Raw genomic sequence first — 19,075 nt, forward strand, 5'->3', positions numbered from 1 at the left:
AAGCTCAGGAGTTTGAGGCTACAGTGAGCTATGATCATGCCCTCTAGCATGGTTAACAGAGAGTGAGACCCGTTTCTAACTAAATAAATAAATGAGTGAATGAACATACGTACATACATATATACACACTGTTTTTTACAAGTGTATAGGGACTGTAAATGGCCTTTTAAGGCACAATTAACAAGTATATATTGAGTTGAAAGAAACATGTTCTTGCATGCAGGATTCTACCTCCTGGAATGCATCTGATGACACTACTTGAAAATGTGCATAGAAATGCCCACACTAGCATGTTGGTGGTGGACATATAAATAATAGAAAAACAAAACAAAACAAAAAGAAAAGTACATATATGTGAGGAATCTTTTTGGTTATCCTGGGTTTCTAAGATAATGTTCATAGAAGCAAAGCAAGTCAAATGAAGAACAACTGAGCAGGAAACGAGGGGGGAAAATACCCTCAGAGTAATAAGATTATCTCATTACACTTAAGTTTTGCTGATGCTTCAGGTTTCCTGGGTAAGTTATGCAAAGCATCTCTCTCTGAAAACCTTCTTGCTGCAGAACAAACCATGTTTAGTGTCTGTATGTGTCTCAACTTCCCGTCTGCACCTGGGGGATGGGAAAAAGGGCATGGTCCTTGCCTGTGTTTTGGAGTGAAAGAAGCATTAAAGGTCTTGTAAACTTTACCAAGGATTCTCCTGGTCTCATTTCAGATCCAACTTCCAACTACAGGCAGCCTCTGTGGTTTTTTTTTTTAATGTATAATCAAGATGTACTTTGATTTGGACTCTATTGCTATTTGACCTGTATATGCAGTTTCAAGATAGCCCCATACACCTGCCTGCAATGATCCTTCAGGAATAGAATGGGTTTCTGAGTTGAGGAACTTGGGAGTATACTGAGCCCTTTGTGTATTTTTATTAAGTTTCTCTATTTATGCCAGGAGAAGGCTGTGGACAAAAAGTAAAGGAGGGGACACTGGAATCCTGATGTCCAAAGATTCCAGTGTTCAAGGATTATTTGAACCCTTCAGATATCTCATTTTTGCTTTGTTCCTTCTGTCAGTCTTAGTAAAGGGTCCTGGAGTCAGAAGTTGCTGGGGCTTTCTTGCTTTCAGCGTCTACTTTTTATTTAAGCCCATGGGTTTGGGAACAGGGTCCCACCACAGCACTTCACTGGGCACCTCCTGATCCTGGCCATGTGTCCTAAAATCTGTCAGTTCTTGCATGTTCTCTGTGGGTTGAGGAGCAGGGAGGTCAGTGAGTCAGCAGCAATCACAGGTGGCTTTCAGAGGTTCTTGTGAGGATATATTTTTGGATTTCAGTACTGGTTTTTCAGGACAGAAACAGACAAGTGGCCAATTAGGTGTCTTGCAATTCATAATGCAAAGTCATATCCACAACTTATTGTAAACAGAAACACAAAGAGAAAGAACCAGAGCATGCAAGGTTAATGATGATAATCCAGCTGAATGGATCAGCTTAGATCATGCATGCTGAGCAGACTCTACAGAGCATAGTGGGGCTCCCAGGGTGACTGAAGGGGAATGAGGTAGAGGGAGAGTTTCCCTCTTCAGCTGGACTTTTTGCTGCCTCAAAAATTCAGTTGATTGGGTTAGCTTTACATATGATCTAATCAGTCCAATGCAGTCGCATTTGATCTAATCATCTCCCCCACTTTCAAGCTAGGAAAGGATATTTTATTTGATGTTTATTTTTTCTCTGCATTATTATCTTATCACATATGCCTACATCTAGTATAATGAACTACAATTTGATATTTGTCATTTCCAAGCATTTGAGAAATTATAACATCTGTGTGTACAATTTTAACACTACATATAATTTTCTTCATGTGCAAAATATATATACACATGTCAATATGTGGTCTGTCTAATTCTGCATCTTGAAATCTGGGCAGGGTCTTAAATACTTCTAGGTGGGTATTGGAGCACAAATCAGATAAGCATAAGTTCCTTGCATTCCTGTTCCTGTGTCCCCAGCTTTGAATTCCTGCTTATTAACATGATGATGGGGCTCTGCAAGTCTCCCCCTTATCTGTATCTAGGTCCCCAGGGCATTCACTGATGGAAAAACTTCTTACTGAGGTCATGATGAGTGGCAGGAGGTAGCAGTCTCTTCAGCCAATAGGACTGACCCATGTCCAGCTTAAGGGCTTAGAAAAGCAGGTTCACAAGAACAACCTGCACCTGATTCTGGGCATGTGAGAGAGAGAGCAAGCACCTTTCACTGGAGCTTCACCATAGGATGGGGAACTGAAGACCAGACTCCCACTGCCCCTCCATCCAATGCCCCATTGACCCACCTTCTTTCCAACAGGTCTCCTTTACAGAAAGGGGCTTGGATAAGGAGGAAAGACCATCAGAAGAAAAGATAAGACACTCTCTTCTCATTCCAGTAAGAGCCACATGCAAGGCAAGGTAAGGCCTTTGGCTATTCCTATGGAGGTTGGCAAGAGGGGTAGAATTAGGGATACTGATCTGTGTCTTTGGTGGGGTTTCATTTTGAGATTAGAAATGGAAAATGACTTATAGTCATCAGAGAGATTTCAGAAATATGGCTATCATCCCCTGGAATTCTATGCTTCCCATTCACACTTGACACTGGTGAACAGCCTTGATTGAGAGAATGACCCACAAATATGGGTCAAGTACAGACTTTGCAGCTCTGTGCCTAGGAAGAGATGAGTCACCTAAACTTTCTTTTGCACTGAGATCAGAGCCCAATTCAAATGAGGAGAATTCCAAGGAAACTAAACTCAAAGTCAGAAGCAGCACTGCTAAATTATGTAAGATGTGATTCTTCCAAGGTGAGAAGAGATAGTGGATGGGTAAACACAGACTCCTCTGGGAAGGGAACTGGGAGCTCTTTGGCATCCAGGTTCTTATAAATCTTGGACTCTGGAGAACAGAGAAGAACCAAGTTTTGGTGGCTACCTCAGCTCTGGTGTGTCCAGGATGGACTAGAGCGCCTAAGGTGTTCAGTTGGAGGCAGTCACTCAAACTCCCATTTTATCCACAGAATCAGAGTCCAGCTCAGATGGGGGAACTCTAGGAAGAGAGAAATCCATTCCATGGACAGCTGCCAAGATAGAGCAGGTAGGATCTTCCTTTTTTGTTCCAAAGGGCAGAGAAGCAGGTTACTTATACAGAGATTGAGCAGGAAAGGGATTTCTCAGTGGCTGAGAGGATTTTAGAGATCCTGACATCCAGAAAGCATTTGGGGTCCCAGGAGGGGTTTAGCCTCCCTTCCTTAGGGAGACAGAGGGGGCAGGGAAGGAGGAGGAAAGACAAGTGGGGTTAACCTGAAGGTGCATGGGGACATTCTGGGAATGAGCATCCATGGGAGCTGTTGTGGTAAGTCACATGCTTCCTCTTCAGGACAGCATCAAGGACATGAGCCGAAAGTGCAAAAGGACTGCTTGACTTTGGAAAAGAAATCAAAGGCCTCTCTGACACTGTACACATCAGTGAAATGAGGAGACCCATGATGCCTGCTGTGGGGGACCCCCAGAGGCCCACACCGGGCACAGCAAGCGGCCCAGATCTCAGTCTCTAGGAGACCACCCACTGCCACTTCAGAAAAGCCTGGTGACCTCTCTGCACACTCCATCTGAAGCCATTTATCACAACACAGCCCAGGTGTGGGAACAGTAGGCCTATTCTCTGCTGACCTGGGAGCAGCTGTCTGAGCTCACCCTGGCTCCAGGGGGACTCTGTGCTATGGTACAAACCTGTGCCATGGCCGCCCAGATGGCCTATGTCTTCCCCACTGGTGAAAGTGGTGAAAGTGGGCATCTTTGTTTCTTGCTTGTTTTCCAAGGGAATGCTTCCAGCATTTGCCCATTAACTATAATGTTGGCTGTGGGTTTTTCATGGATGGCTCTAATTGTTTTGAAGTATGTTCCTTTGATACCTAGTTTATGGAGAATTTTTAACGTGAAGCAGTGTTGAATTTTATCAAAAGCCTTTTCTGCATCTATTGAGATAATAATGATGTTTTTGTCTTTGGTTATGTTTATGTGATGAATCACATTTATTAATTTATGTATGTTGTACCAATGTCCGCCTCCTGGGTTCCAGCAATTCCAGTGGATTAGCTGTTTGATGTGTTGCTGGGTTTGGTTTGCAACTATTTGTTGAGGATTTTTGCATCAGTATTTATCAAAGATATTGATCCTAAAGGTTTCTTTTTTGTTGTGTCTCTGCCAGGTTTTGGCCTCATAGAATGAGTTGGGGAGGCCTCCCTCCTCAATTTTTTGGAATAGTTTCAGTAGGAATAGTACCAGCTCTCCTTTGTACATCTGGTAGAATTTGGCTGTGAATCCATCTGGTCCTGGGCTTTTTTTGGTTGGTAGGCTATTTATTACTGACTTAATTTTGGAGCTCATTATTGGTCTGTTCAGGGAATTAATTTCTTCTTGGTTCTGTCTTGAGAGGGTGTATACGTCCAGGAATTGATCCATCTTTTTTAGGTTTTCTAGTTTGTGTGCATAGAGGTATTTGTAGGCATTTCTGATGTTTATTTTTATTTCTGTAGGGTCAGTGGTAACATCTCTTTCATTATTTCCAATATATGTTTATTTGGATCTTCTCTCTTTTCTTCTTTATTAGTCTAGCTAGTGACCTATCTTATTAATTTTTTCAGCAAAGCAACTCCTGGATTTGTTGATCTTTTAAATGGCTTTTTCATGTCTTCATTTCCTTCAGTTCAGCTTTGAATTTGGTTATTTCTTATCTTCTGCTAGCTTTAGGGCTGATTTGTTCTTGCTTCTCTCTTTCAGTCGTGATGTTAGGTTGTTAACTTGAGATCTTTTGAACTTTTTAATGTGGCTATTTAGTGCTATGAATTTCCCACTTAACACTACCTTAGCTGTGTCCCAGAGATTCTGATATGTTGCATCTTTGTTCTTACTAGTTTCAAAGAACTTCTTGATTTCTGCCTTAATTTCATTATTCACCCAAAAGTCATTCAGCAGCATATAAGAAAAGCCATAGAAAGTACCTAAAATATATAAATATGGACATAAGCAAATGGAAAATTACACCACATTTTTAGGTCGAAAAAATATTATGAACATCAGTTGTGCTTCAGCTAATTTATTAATTTAATTTTGTTCCAATACAGATACCATTAGGTATTAGAGGTAGGCATGTTATTGGGGAAAAAATCTTGCAGATGCAAACACAAATAAGCCAAGAAAACTCTAAGGAAAAAAAAATAAGATTGGCCATCCCTATGAGACATCTTGATTGATGAAAAGACTGATAGACCATTGTAGCTAAAAATTCAGACACAGACCAAAGTTAAACAACAGAAATTTGAGCCTCACAGTTAAGAGAGCCTCACAGCTATTGAGGCTGTAAAGTTCAAGATCAATGCATCAGCAAATTTGGTGTCTGATGAGAGCCCTATTTCTCATAGATGGTGTGTCCTCACATGGCAGAAGGGGCAAGGGCACTCCCTTCAACCTCCTTCACAAGGGCACTAATTCCATTCATGAGGATGGTGCCCTCCTGGCTTATTCACTTCCCCAAAGATCCCATACCTCATACTATTACATGGGGGGATTAAGTTTCCACATATTAATTTGGAGATTGGGGCACACAAATATTCAGACTACAGCAGAGGGTTAAAAAGCAGTAAAAATTACAGTAGAGATAACATCATTAATACTTGGGGTTTGGGAATATGATGTTCCTATCACAAAGGCTAAAACAACAATGTATTTCTTACAACCTGTAACAAAATAAAGCTCCAATAAAAGGTAAATCTGTATAGCAAAAAAAAAAAATAAATAAGTTTTGATAAGGTTACAATGCTAACGGATTGTACAAGGAACTTTGAGGTTTCTGAGGATTGTCAGGGCCCCAGCGTTCCCTCCTATGATATTTTTCCTGAAGTTTCTGACACTCTTCCTCAAACTGAAAGTGAAAAAAAATATTTTCCATGTCCTGAGTTCCACATATCCCCAGTGAAAAATGTGAGTCACTCAGAGAGACTCTCTGTCCCTTTCACATACTAGGGATTCACTCACTTTTCTCAGATGAATGCCACCACCCAAGCTGCTTGCCCACCTTCCCTTCCTCAGGATTTGAAGTTAGCTATGCTTCTCTGGTGAACTCTCATATTTCTGCTTGAATAAAAGCTCAGTGTGCCTCTCTATGCACTATTTTGCTATTTCCAACGTGGAAGACAAAAAACAACCAGTATTCCTAATAGCCCCATCATGAATACTACTCATGTACATTTATAAAGGCATGATTAAATTCATTGCTTGATGTTCACATGATGCCATTACTTTAGAGGGCAAAAACCACAACCAACCTAAAAATTCTATCACCCACTCTAATGAATGAACCACAATAACATGCGATCAGGCAGATAAGTTTCCAAACATGTGGAATTCAAAATCTACATAGAAAATAAGTCATGCTATATGATTCCATGTATATAAGATACAAATAGTTGAAAGTACACATAAATTATACTGTTAGGAGTCAGAGTCATGGTTACTCCTGGGGTAGTGACTGGGAAGGGCACAAGGAGGTGGCTGGGGTCTGATGAAGTTCTGTTTTGCAACCTAAGGCATGCACACAGAGGTGGGTTCACTTTGTTGAAATTTCATTTAGTTGTGCACTCATGGCCTGTGCAACTATTCCAACTTTTTAAAAAAAATACATACCATCAATTAAAACACAAAGAGGGAACATAAATGGATTAGTGATTTTTGTTGTTGTTGTTGTTGTTGTTTGAGATAGGGTTTCACTCTGTCGCCTAGGCTGGAGTCAAGTGGTGTGACCATTTGACTCCAGCCTAGGCAAGACAGTGAAACACATGGCCTTGGCCTCCTCCTGAGTAGCTGGGACTTCAGGCATGTGGCACCATGCCTGGCTAAGTTTTTAATTTTTTGTAGAGACTGGGTCTCACTGTGTTGCCCAGGCCGGTCTCAAACTCCTGAGCTCAAGCGATCCTCCTGCCTTGGGCTCCCAAAGTGCTGGGATTACAAGCGTGAGCCACCTCACCTGGCTGGATTAGTAATTTAATGCCTTAATGTTGTCAAAGTGGAGGTTGAAAGTATTAAATAACTTTATACCATGATTAATATTTTAAAGTTTGTTGTAACCTCTGTTAAAAAGTAAGATCTACTGATATAACCCCCAAATAACAGAGTTAACTATGAATTTTTAAAATATATGTATAACATAGAAGATGTTAAAATAGGAAGAATCAGAAAAGACGATGGGTATTCTGAAGAATACAGAAAGTTGGTATATCCAATGCCAAATATGACCTTTAAAATATTAAACATAAATAGCTAAATTATGCCTGTCAAAGTCAAATATTATTTGACTATATTCAATCAGATATTCCTCCAAGAGATACAACTAAAACATAAACATAATCTTTATATGTATTTATGTTTTAGTTATATATCTCTCGGAGTAGAAAAATTAGAAGATACATTATATGTAATTTTAACCAATTAAAATTAAAGTAGAAGAAGTAAAGATACATTATATGTGATTTTAACCAATTAATCAGTGAAGATGGTGATATATCAGATAAAAAAGACAATACAGTTAAAGTAGTTTAACATCATTGTAATTAATATTATTTTTACATTTCTTAAAGTATAATCTTCCAATATTATTGCTTGATGAATAGCAAACATAGTCTGATTATCCCCACACAGTTAGACATATGTAGGTGTTTTTCTGCATGTATCACCAATCCCTTGTAACGTCAGTTTCACAACTGTGCTTATAATTCTGTGGGGGATGAGTAAACAACTGGACATTGTGCAAAAGTACACAATATGCATATAAATGATAAAATCAGCAGATTTTGTATTCTGTGTCAGGCAAAGCAGAGCCTGGAGACACCAGCGTCACAGCTGATGGAAACAAAAAGGCTGAGAGTTGGGGAACACACACCATTGTGAGCAGAAATGCTCACCAGCCACCGCCTAAGAGGAATAAAAGGAGCCAAAAACTGACAAAAGGAAAAGACGATGTAAAAGCATACATAAATGCTCCCCAGGACCAGTATGGTTTAGGTGACTCTGGACTCAGGGGAGGACCTGGGCGGCAGGTGCGTCCCATGAGTGTGTTGGACCTGCAGCTTGTGCCGGCGCAGGATGAAAACCATGGAGCCTCTGGCCCAAGCCATAATTCCCAAATCCAAAACATCAGGGAATCAGAACAGCACTGCACACAGGGAGTGTGAGATTTTGACACGAATCATGGCATAACAGTATCCATTATCTATTTTCCTTGTGATGGCTGCATTGAGTTATAGCCAGACGCATAAAGAGGAAAATTATTTACTAGTGTGTTTAGGATCCAGCATGAGAGAATCAAGTGTCCAATGAGCTCGGGAACTATTATTCTGAGCTCTGCCCTACTGGAGTCCCTGGGGAAATAGCGATGGCCTGGAAGACACTCAGGCAGCAAGTGCTGCCAGGAGGAACACCCCTGCCCAGTCTCTGAAGGAAGAATAGAAGTTCACATGAAAAATCGTTGAAGGTGTTCAAACCAAAGATGTCATTGTCTGCCAGATTTCTTTAGAGGGAATGACCAAGGAGTTGGCTATGATCAGGTGCATGAGAATCAAATCTGTGCACCTTAACCTGCACCCAGTGAGGAAAAGGGAGACATAATGATAAAGAAGAGAGTTTCCCAGAATTTACAGAGTCAAATGTGTCAGTCTGTCTTCTGCTAAACAATCCATCATGGTTGAGTATCGTTGAACAAAGTGATTCCTGCACCTGCAGATTATTCAGGTGATTATGACATGACCTCTTGGACAGGGTATTCCAGAGAAACAAAACCAATTTAAATTGTTTAAATAACTCAAATCATTGAATTAATAAATTATTCTAATTTACTTAAAATAAATACATGCAATGTATTTATACATATTAATATTTAATAAATGTTTATTCATTTTAAGAAATTGGCTCATGTAACTATAGAGGCTGAGAATTCCCATTATCTGCTGCCTTCAAGTCAGAAACCCAGGACACTCAGCGGTGTCACTTGAAGGTTCGAGAACCAGGAGTGCTGAGGGCAGTAGAAGATCCCTTCAGGAGTAGCCCCAGGTAAGGAACCCCAAAGAGTGACAACACTTCCTTGACAATAGACCCCAACAGAACTTGGAACACTGGAAACCAGGCACCCACATTCTAGAAACAATCTCTCCCCAGCTCACTTGGCTGAAGACACTAAAGAGAACTAGATGTTATCCTGCTGATCCCAATTTCCTATGTTTCTGGCACCAGAAAACCCTGAATGATAGGTTTTTCTGAAGCTGCTGACATCGGGTCAGCCCTCAATATCATCACCTCTAGCCATGTTCAGGAGGTACTCAAAGGTAACACTGGCAGCTGAGAGCAGGCCAATCAATGTCTGGCCACCACCCTAATCCCACCTGAACAGTCACACCCCACCTCCCTTTGTGTGTTCACACAGTGGGGTGATGTCATGTGGATCTGGCCTGTCCTGAGCAGACCCAGGTGTTGGGTTGTCAGATACCAAGTGACCCATCACATTCACTCCTCAGATCATGGCTCAAAAGTCTGCAGAGCAGAGACAAGAGATTGACAAAGAGGTGTTGATGAGGTAATGTATTCCATTTCCCTAGGTGAAAGGCAGGTGCACCACACTGTGAACAAGGACCAGTGCTGGACTGGAATGAGTGCAGGAGCAAAACGTTCTCTAAGGTGGGCACGGTGGCTCACGCCTGTAATCCCAGCACTTTGGGAGGCCAAGGTGGGGGGTCACCTGAGGTCAGGAGTTCGAGACCAGCTTGGTTAACATGGTGAAACCCTGTCTCTACTAAAAATACAAAAAAAAATTAGCCAGGCCTGGTGGTGGGTGCCTGTAATCCCAGCTACTTGCGAGCCTGAAGCAGAATTGCTTAAACCTGGGAGGCAGAGAGCCGAGACCACATCATTGCACTCCAGCCTGGACAACAAGAAAGAAACTCTGTCTCAAAAAAAAAAAAAGTTATCTAATCCAGAACCTGGAGGGGGCTGGGGAAGGCCTTCTACTGAGACACTACTGTAAATGGCTTCATTCTGTACACACACACACACACACACACACGTGGGTGAAAAAGTATGTAAACCTTGATATACAGATGTAGATATTCATTCTATTAGTTCTGTTTCTCTGTCTTCTTGAGTATAGCCATCTTAGTGGGTGTGAATTAACACTTCATTGTGGTTTTGATTTGAATTTCCCTAATGAATAAGAATTCTGAGCATCTTTTCATGTGCTCATTGGCCATTTATGTTTTATTGCAATATCCTCATGCATTGTTATCACCAATAATTAAAACATTCTCTGGTAAAGTATTTTTCTAAGTTAATTTACTTATAAAAATTACAAAGGCATGAAGTGATTTACTCAATGAATGCTGTTATCCCATTTAATTTTTCATGTCATATGTCATAATATGAGCTGATTCTCTCATTGGCATGTCCTGTATTTCTGAAATGAACTCTTTTCAATCATTTTGTATACCTGTATATTAATTATACATGCAAATCCATGACTTACGCTTGCTTAGTTTTAAGTTTTGACATAATGTATGTATTATGAATCTTATTATTTGACAGAAATCACTTTTTCCTCTAAGTTTTCTAATTTATTAGCATAAAGTTGTTTGTCTTAGAATGTAGACTTTTTAAAAATCTCCATGATGTTTTAAATACTGTTTATTTTTTAATATTAAGTATATCTTTTCACATTTTTATTAACATTGCAGTAAGCTCTATTTTATCATTAATTTTATTTTATTCTATTCCATGTAATACTTATTCTAAATTTTTTACTTACATTATACTTTATGATAACACATTATTTAGGCTAAGCTTCTTTTATTTTTTTGAGACAGTGTCTTGCTCTGTTGGCCAGACTGGAGAGCAGTGGCACAATTTAGGCTTACTGCAACCTCCGCTTCCCAGGTTCAAGCGATTCTCCTCAGCCTCCCAAGTGGCTGGGATTACAGGTGCCCACCACCACGCCTGGCTAATTTTTGTATTTTTAGTAGAGATGGGGTTGCACCCTGTTAGCCAGGCTGGTCTCAAACCCCTGACCTCAGGTAATCCGCCCACCTCAGCCTCCAAAACTGGTGGGATTACAGGCATGAGCCACCTCGCCTGGCCAAGGTTAAGCTTCTTTTTATAATTTAATTTCAGAGTTTGACATCAAAAACACATATTGTCAGGCATCGTCTATTGCAGTATTTGAATTTGCAGCCATTGAATTTTCTCTAACTACTTTTGAACAAATACAGTGTACAACTTGAATATGAAGAATTTTTATTGTCTTTTCATCTGAAAAGTTCTAAATATTAATTAGGAATATTGCTCAGTTTTTAGGTTTAGTATTTAAAATTGCTTCATAAGCTATTTAAAAATATTTAATAGTGGCAAGGTTAATCTCTATGATTAAAATATTTTACATTCATTAAATCTCCCTTTGTGATTGCATTATTTCAATCGTTCTATATTGCTGAGTAATGCAACACATAGCCCAGTTTCGATATATGTCCATTAGGCCAAACTTATGCATTGTATTTTTCAAATATTTGAATTTTCAAGACATTTTACCTGCTTTACCTAACAATAATAAGAAAATGTCTGTGGAAATTTTTCACTTCACCTACATGATTACCCCATTTGTTTTATGATTCTTTCAAATTGGCTTCCTTGAATATTTCAAGGCAGCAATTACCACCAACTCCCTAGAAAAAGGGAAGCATAAGCCTCCCCAGAGTCCCTGGCGTCGTCTCCTCCAGGGACAGTGACTGGTTCCACCAGATTCACTTCCCAGAGGCCACCCTGATGCCTATTTCTTCTGAACAGGCTAATTGGGATTATTGCTAATACAGCATATTCTACCCTCACAGGGTCCCGAAAATTAGGCAGTTTTCTTGATGAGTCTCATATTCCTCGGCTGTGAGTCAAATTCTAACGAAAACCTCTTTCTACAGTCCTGTGCTCATTTCACTCCACCCAGACCACTGCGTCCATTTTTACCTTAAAATATTTGAAATGGACGACTCTCCTCCCACAAAAAATTGTGCGAGAAGGCAAAGGAAATTTTAACAAAAGGATCAGATGTGCAAGAGGTTCGTTACCCTGTTACTGTCTGTGGAGATGTGCATGGTCAATTACATGATCTTATGGAACTCTTTAGAATTGGTGGAAAATCACCAGATACAAACTACTTATTAATGGGTGACTATGTAGACAGAGGATATTATTCAGTGGAGACTGTGACTCTTCTTGTAGCATTCGTTATCCAGAACGCATTACAATATTGAGAGGAAATCACAAAAGCCAACAAATTACCCAAGTATATGGCTTTTATGATGAATGTCCGCGAAAGTATGGGAATGCCAATGTTTGAAAATACTTTACAGATCTCTTTGATTATCTTCCACTTACAACTTTAGTAGATGGACAGATATTCTGCCTCCATGGTGGCCTGTCTCCATCCATATACACACTGGATCATATAAGAGCCCTGGGTCGTTTACAGGAAGTTCCTCATGAGGGCCCAATGTATGATCTATTACGGTCAGATCCAGATGATCGTGGTGGATGGGGTATTTCACCCTGTGTGCTGGCTACACATTTGGACAAGACATTTCTGAAACCTTTAACCATGCCAATGGTCTCACACTGGTTTCTCGTGCCCACCAGCTTGTAATGGAGGGATACCATTGGTGTCATGATCAGAATGTGGTTACTATTTTCAGTGCACCCAATTACTGTTATTGTTGTGGTAACCAGGCTGCGATCATGGAATTAGATGACGCTTTAAGATATTCCTTCCTTCAGTTTGACCCAGCACCTTGTTGTGGCGAGCCTCATGTTACACAGCACACCCCAGACTACTTCCTATAAATTTCTCCTGGGAAACCTGCCTTTGTATGTGGAAGTATACCTGGCTTATTAAAATATATGTATTTAAAAACAAAAAGCAACAGTAATCTATGTGTTTCTGTAACAAATTGGGATCTGTCTTGGCGTTAAACCACATCATGGACCAAATGTGCCATACTAATGATGAGCATTTAGTACAATTTGAGACTGAAATTTAGTACACTATGTTCTAGATAGGTCACTCTAACAGTTTGCCTGCTGTATTTATAGTAACCATTTTCCTCTGGACTGTTCAAGCAGAAAAGGTAACTAATTGCTTCATCTCCTTTTGTGCTTATTTGGAAATTTTAGTTACAGTGTTTAACTAGCATGGATTAATAGAGTTGGAGTTTTATTTTTAAGAAAAATTCACAAGCTAACTTCCACTAATCCATTACCCTTTATTTTATTGAAATGTATAATTAACTTAACTGAAGAAAGGGTTCTTCTTGGGAGTACGTTGTCGTAACATTTAGAGATTTCCCTTCATTTAAACTAAATTACTGTTGTATGTTGATCTGCTGCATATTTCTGTCATGACAGTGCTTGCATCCTATTTGGTGTAGTCAGCAAATAAACTTTTCATTTCAAACGAACAAATATAAGAAGCATGAACACAGGATCTACACATCAGAAAAATCATAGAGGGACAGAATTTTTAAAAAATAACCAAAACTAGTCTCATTAAAGTATAATTATCAAGGACAAAAAGAAAATTTTACAACTTGAAAATAGGAAAAAATGAAGATTAATTCAAAACAAAAAAGGACATGAACTATGACTTTCTTCTCACTTTCTTCATTGATCATTACTTAAGCTTCTTTATTTCATCAAACTTTTCTTACACTGCTGTGCCCAGTTAATTCTATGACATTTTTTATTAATTGGTTTAAAGTTGCATTGTTCCAACTTATTAGAGGCCCATTTTTAATTAATAATTTGCCTCTTAACTTCTCCATTGCAACATTAACAAAATGAAAATTATGAAATTACAAACAAAATGAAAATTATGAAAGCACTTTGCAAAAACATTTCATCTGTAACTGTTGTTTATGATACATGAAAAATCCTTGAAGGGCAAAGACGGATTCTGAGTCTTACATACACTGCAATTGACTGCCCATTGTGGTCCTTAACCTGCAGGAAGAAATCAACAAACGGCCATTCATTATACAAAAAGAAGACAATCCACATAAATCGGAGAACTATCTGACCAGCTTAGGAAACTGTGGATTCCTTCCACAGCAGGCAGAGCCCAGCCTGGGATGGCGGCTCATGAGCACAAAGGGGCTGACCGTGGGAAAACAGGCAGTGATCAGTGCAGAGGCGTTCAACGGCCACCAACTGGGATTAGGAAAAAGAGACATATGTAAAGATGGAGGAGAGCGAGTAAAGTAACACAAGGTGCTCACCAGGACCAGGATGCTTTGGGCGACTCTGGACTCAGGGGAGGATCTGGGGGAGAGGTTGGTCCCATGAATGTGCTGGACCTGCTGCTTGAGCCTGTGCAGGATAAAAACCATGGAGCCACTGGCCAAGGTCATGAGCCCCAAACACAAAACATCAAGGGATGATAACAAGACAATATGTAATGAATGTGGAATTCTGCTCCTACTTCCTCCAGAACAATATCCATAATCATTTGTCTTTGTGCTATTTATGCTGTTCCACTTGCCAGTCACATGTAGAGGAACAGTAATATTTACCAGCATGTTCAGAATCCAGCACAGGACCAGGATAAAAGACCTGATGTATTTGTGAGCATGTAGCTTCAGCTCTGCCCACCTGAATTCACTGGGGCTGATGGTGATGACCTGGAAGACACTCAGGAGGCAGGCATTGCCAGTGCACACAGCCCTGCCCACTCTGTGAACATAAAACACAAATTTGCATCCAATATCACTGAGGGAATCTTTCAACCCAAAAGCAGCCATTGTTTGCGGGATTCCTTTAGAGAGTATAACCAAGGAGTTGGCTATGGTCAGATGCTTGAGAATCAGATCTGTGGACTGTAACATACCTCTGGTGAAATGAAGGAAACTATAGTGGTAAAGAAGAAAGAAATTCCCCAGGAATCCAACCATGATCTGAGATAAGATCATGCCTATTGCAAAATCCTTGGAGGCCATTTGTCATTTTTCAGTGACTGATAATTACATTCAAAGTGAGAGAACCCTGTGTGGAAACATAAAGTTTCACTTTTGCAAATAAAATCCACTATTGTCCACTTACCATTGTTTCCAACTTAGACATTTTCTTATTAGACCCTGTTTTTTAAATAAGAGTTTTGCTCTAAAAAGAAGAACATATGCATCCCCATGAGAAGAGTACTATATTAGTGTTTTGCATATAACTTTTACAATAATTCTGTGGTATAAGTGCTTTACTATTTCCATTTTACAGGTAAGAAGATCTTACACAAGGAAGCTTAATGAATTTTCTAAAGTAACTGCTTTGTAAGAGGCAGAATCAAAATTGGACAATGTGTTTAATCACTGTGTGTCTCACCCTTGGACATAGTATGTTTTTTTAATGCTTCACACATTTCATGTTGTATATATTGTCACTTTCTTTAAACCTGGATGTAGTTTTTTCTTAATTTTTGATTGTGGCAATTTCTCATTTAAATCTAAGTGCTTATTTCATGAGCAAATATCACCTATAATGATTCAGAAATCCAAGTAGAATATAGATGCACTGATTTAGTATAATCCTAAAAGAATAATCATACAAGACCAAATGATATTTATTGAATGCTTAAATGATTTCATGTTGAAATTAAAAAAGAAGATTCTTTCTCATCTTAACCAAGAAGGATACAGAAATGACTGTTGCTAAGCAAGGGGTCAAGGGACATGAGTAGGAGATAAAACAGTGCAAAGGAGAAACAGGTTGTCATGAATTACAGATAAATTTAGTATTTGTTTATGAATACAAAAATATCAAATGAAATTATTTCAGGCTGGGCACCATGGCTCTCATCTATAATCCCAGCACTTTGGGAGGCCAAGGTGGGCAAATCATTTGAGGTCAGGAGTTCGAGACCAGCCTGGCCAACATGATGAAACTCCATCTCTACTAAAAATACAAAAATTAGCTGGGCGTGGTGGTGCATGCACCTGTGGTCCCAGCTACTTGGGAGGCTGAGGCAGGAGAATCGCTTGAACCCCGGAGGCGGAGGCTGCAGTGAGCTGAGATCCCACCACTGTACTCCAGCGTGGGTGACAGAGAAAGATTCCTTCTCAAAAAAAAAATTATTTCAATGTCAGAATTGTTAGATATATTAAAATATAAGTCTATTATGTAAAAAGAAAACTCGAGGTAGGGAAAATTATTCACTGAATTAAGTGTTACTAAGATGAGTATTGAGCCTAAGAATGGCTTTAGAACATTTTTGAAGACAGAGTAAATATTACCAAATAATTTACTTCAGAAAACGACTGAAGTCCATGATTTTTGTTCTAATATGAAAACCTAAGGTCATCAAGATACCTTTCCTTGACCGCTCCTCCCCTGACTTCACGAAAGAATATGGTCTTTTCGTCATTCTCAGAGACCAGATGTTTCCTGTCACCACACATCACAGTCTCCATTAGGTACTTTATATGTCCAGAGTAGGTTAAAGCCCTATGTTTAATACTTTTGAGAAGAATAAGATAATTTAATCAGCTACATCTTATACATTATCACAGGCATGAAGGAATTGTAGAAATGCTTCCACTCATCCTAGAAATCTTTCTGATTCTTGTGGAATTGATAGAACAACTAGCGGATTAGTTTCCAAATTATTCTAGGAAACTTTTTTAAAAAATGCATTCTTCCCATTTAACAGGTAAGGAGATCTTAGACAAGAAGGATCAACAAAAACAGATTTTGGGGCCCAGGCACGGTGGCTCAGGCCTGTAATCCCCACACTTTGGGAGGCCGAGGCTGGCGGATCACCTGAGATCAGGGCTTCAAGACCATCCTGACCAACATGGCAAAACCCCATCTCTACTAGAAATACAAAAAATTAGCCGGGCGTGGTGGCAAGCGCCTGTAATCCCAGCTATTCAGCAGTCTGAGGCAGGAGAATTGCTTGAACTTGGGAGGCAGAGGTTGCAGTGAGCTGAGATTGCACCATTGCATTCCAGCCTGGGTGACAGTGCAAGACTCCATCTCAAATTTAAAAAAAAAAAAATTAAAAACAGATTTTTGTCTTCTTCCATCAAAAACCGACAATGACAAGCATGAGGATTTTGTTAAGTGAGGTGCAGCTGGGGACTGGCTCATGCTCTTAGAACTTTGCTCCCTCTCCACAACTTAGCCCATGACCCAGCCATTATTTCCTTTCCCCACATGGCCTTGACACTGGTCAGTTTCTGGCCCAGTGGAGTCCTCTTTCCACACCAGAGCATTTACCCCACCTCCTGACAACTTCCTAGCCTTACAGGTGCTCTCTCACAGATCAAAATGTAACACACCCACCAGGCACCTCCCTGCTGCTGGGCTGTGGAACCCAGTGACTGTCAGGACGGCCAGGGAGTGTGTGGAGGGAGGCGACCAGGTCTGAGATATGGGCTCGGGACCCTGCGACCTCACCTCCCCACCGCACTGCAATTATACTTTACCTGTGGCAGCAATGACAGTACACACTTGGGGAACTGAAAATATTTTTGAAAACCTTTGTCCCAGTTACAATTACCAAAAACAATGACAACTTCTCTGCAGCACTTCCAGAGAGATGGCAGTGCCTGGAGAGGCTCTGCTTTTCCATGATCCTTTGAGGCAGACAGGGGCTATCTTGGAGGAAGCAGAAAATGCGGAATCTGAGACAGAAGGGGATGACAATGAAGCGCGGTGGGTGCTGGATTCTGTGCCTCCTGGGATGTGTTTTTGCTGAAACTCTCATTTTCTGTTACTCCCCAAATTCTTTAAATGAACAATCATTGAATTATAAATAGAGAAATGGGATCACACAAGTAACTTGAGAAGTATTTGTCAACAGATTACAGTGCCAGGAAGAATGTGAGGTTCAATATTGACCAAGAAAATAGAGACATCTGTGTAATTCAATGCAAGTTGATACACACATGTAGACTGCATATGTACGTGTGTGTGTGTGTGTGTGTGTGTGTTTGGAATATATGTTTTATCAAAATGTAACTCAATAGAGATAGACTCTAAACTGAGCAATATTCATAGAAGAAACAAAGACATTTAATAAGGAATTTCCTCACACACACACAAACACCAAGTTTATGTAGTTGAAAGGGAAATTCTACCGATAAAGTAATCCATAAACCAATGCTACTTAAACTTCTCAAGAGTTATAGTGTGGTCAATCTTTCCTGAAATAGTTTTTAGGAAGGGTTTATAAAGGTGATACTCGAACCTTGCCTAGATTTAGCCATATGGAATACTATAGACAAATAGAACATGCAAATTTAAGAGTGAAAATATTAAATATTAGAAACCATTGCATCAGTATATTGATGCATAATCAATTGCCCTTTATCTTATAAAGGGAAGTATGATTCAATATTAAGAAATTCATTGATGAAATTAATCACATTAATTGAATGAGAATGTCATGTGACTATGTTCATCAATGCAAAAAAAATTGGCAGAATTCTACAGAAAATTGTGTTTAATTTAGTAAGAAATTGGTGGAAAGATTTCTGAAAAACATGAAAATAGATTTATACAAATGAAAAATAATGCCACCAAATGTTTGGGTAGGAGAATTCAACAGTATTGGGAAGTCAATAATCTTTAAAGAAATGTATATGGTGAGTTTGACCCCAATATAATACCATGTGCTTGTGTTCTGAAGATCTTAAAAATGTATTGCTATGAAAAATAAACAAAAAAATCCATGAACAATTTGAAATGAAAAAAGAAAAAGGCCAGGGGTGGTGGCTCATGCCTATAATCCCAGCATTTTGGGAGGCTGAGGTGGGCAGATCACATGAGGTCAGGAGTTCAAGACCAGCCTGTCCAACATGGTGAAACCCCATCTCTACTAAAAATAAAAAATTAGCCAGGTGTAATGGCACATGCCTATAGTCCCAGCTAATCGGGAGGCTGAGGTTAACAGGAGTAGGGAGATTTTGGGCTGAGACAATGGGGTT

The 19,075-nt window shown here is 39.7% G+C and overlaps 1 protein-coding gene and 2 pseudogenes across 1 annotated transcript; 1 reads left to right on the plus strand and 2 right to left on the minus strand.

Moving 5' to 3' along the window:
* Positions 7,883-8,758, minus strand: PANTROV1R-PS254 (vomeronasal 1 receptor panTroV1R-ps254 pseudogene; annotated as a pseudogene).
* LOC104002585 (serine/threonine-protein phosphatase 2A catalytic subunit beta isoform-like) lies at positions 12,114-13,035 on the plus strand (annotated as a pseudogene).
* Positions 13,036-14,167: 1,132 nt separating this feature from the next.
* VN1R4 (vomeronasal 1 receptor 4) lies at positions 14,168-15,091 on the minus strand. Its single transcript, NM_001167544.2, has one exon. The coding sequence runs from the start codon at positions 15,089-15,091 to the stop codon at positions 14,168-14,170; it is 924 nt and encodes a 307-aa protein (NP_001161016.2).
* Positions 15,092-19,075: the final 3,984 nt, after the last annotated feature.

Source organism: Pan troglodytes, chromosome 18, assembly GCF_028858775.2.
Source record: "Pan troglodytes isolate AG18354 chromosome 18, NHGRI_mPanTro3-v2.0_pri, whole genome shotgun sequence".
NCBI classification, from domain to species: Eukaryota; Metazoa; Chordata; class Mammalia; order Primates; family Hominidae; genus Pan; species Pan troglodytes.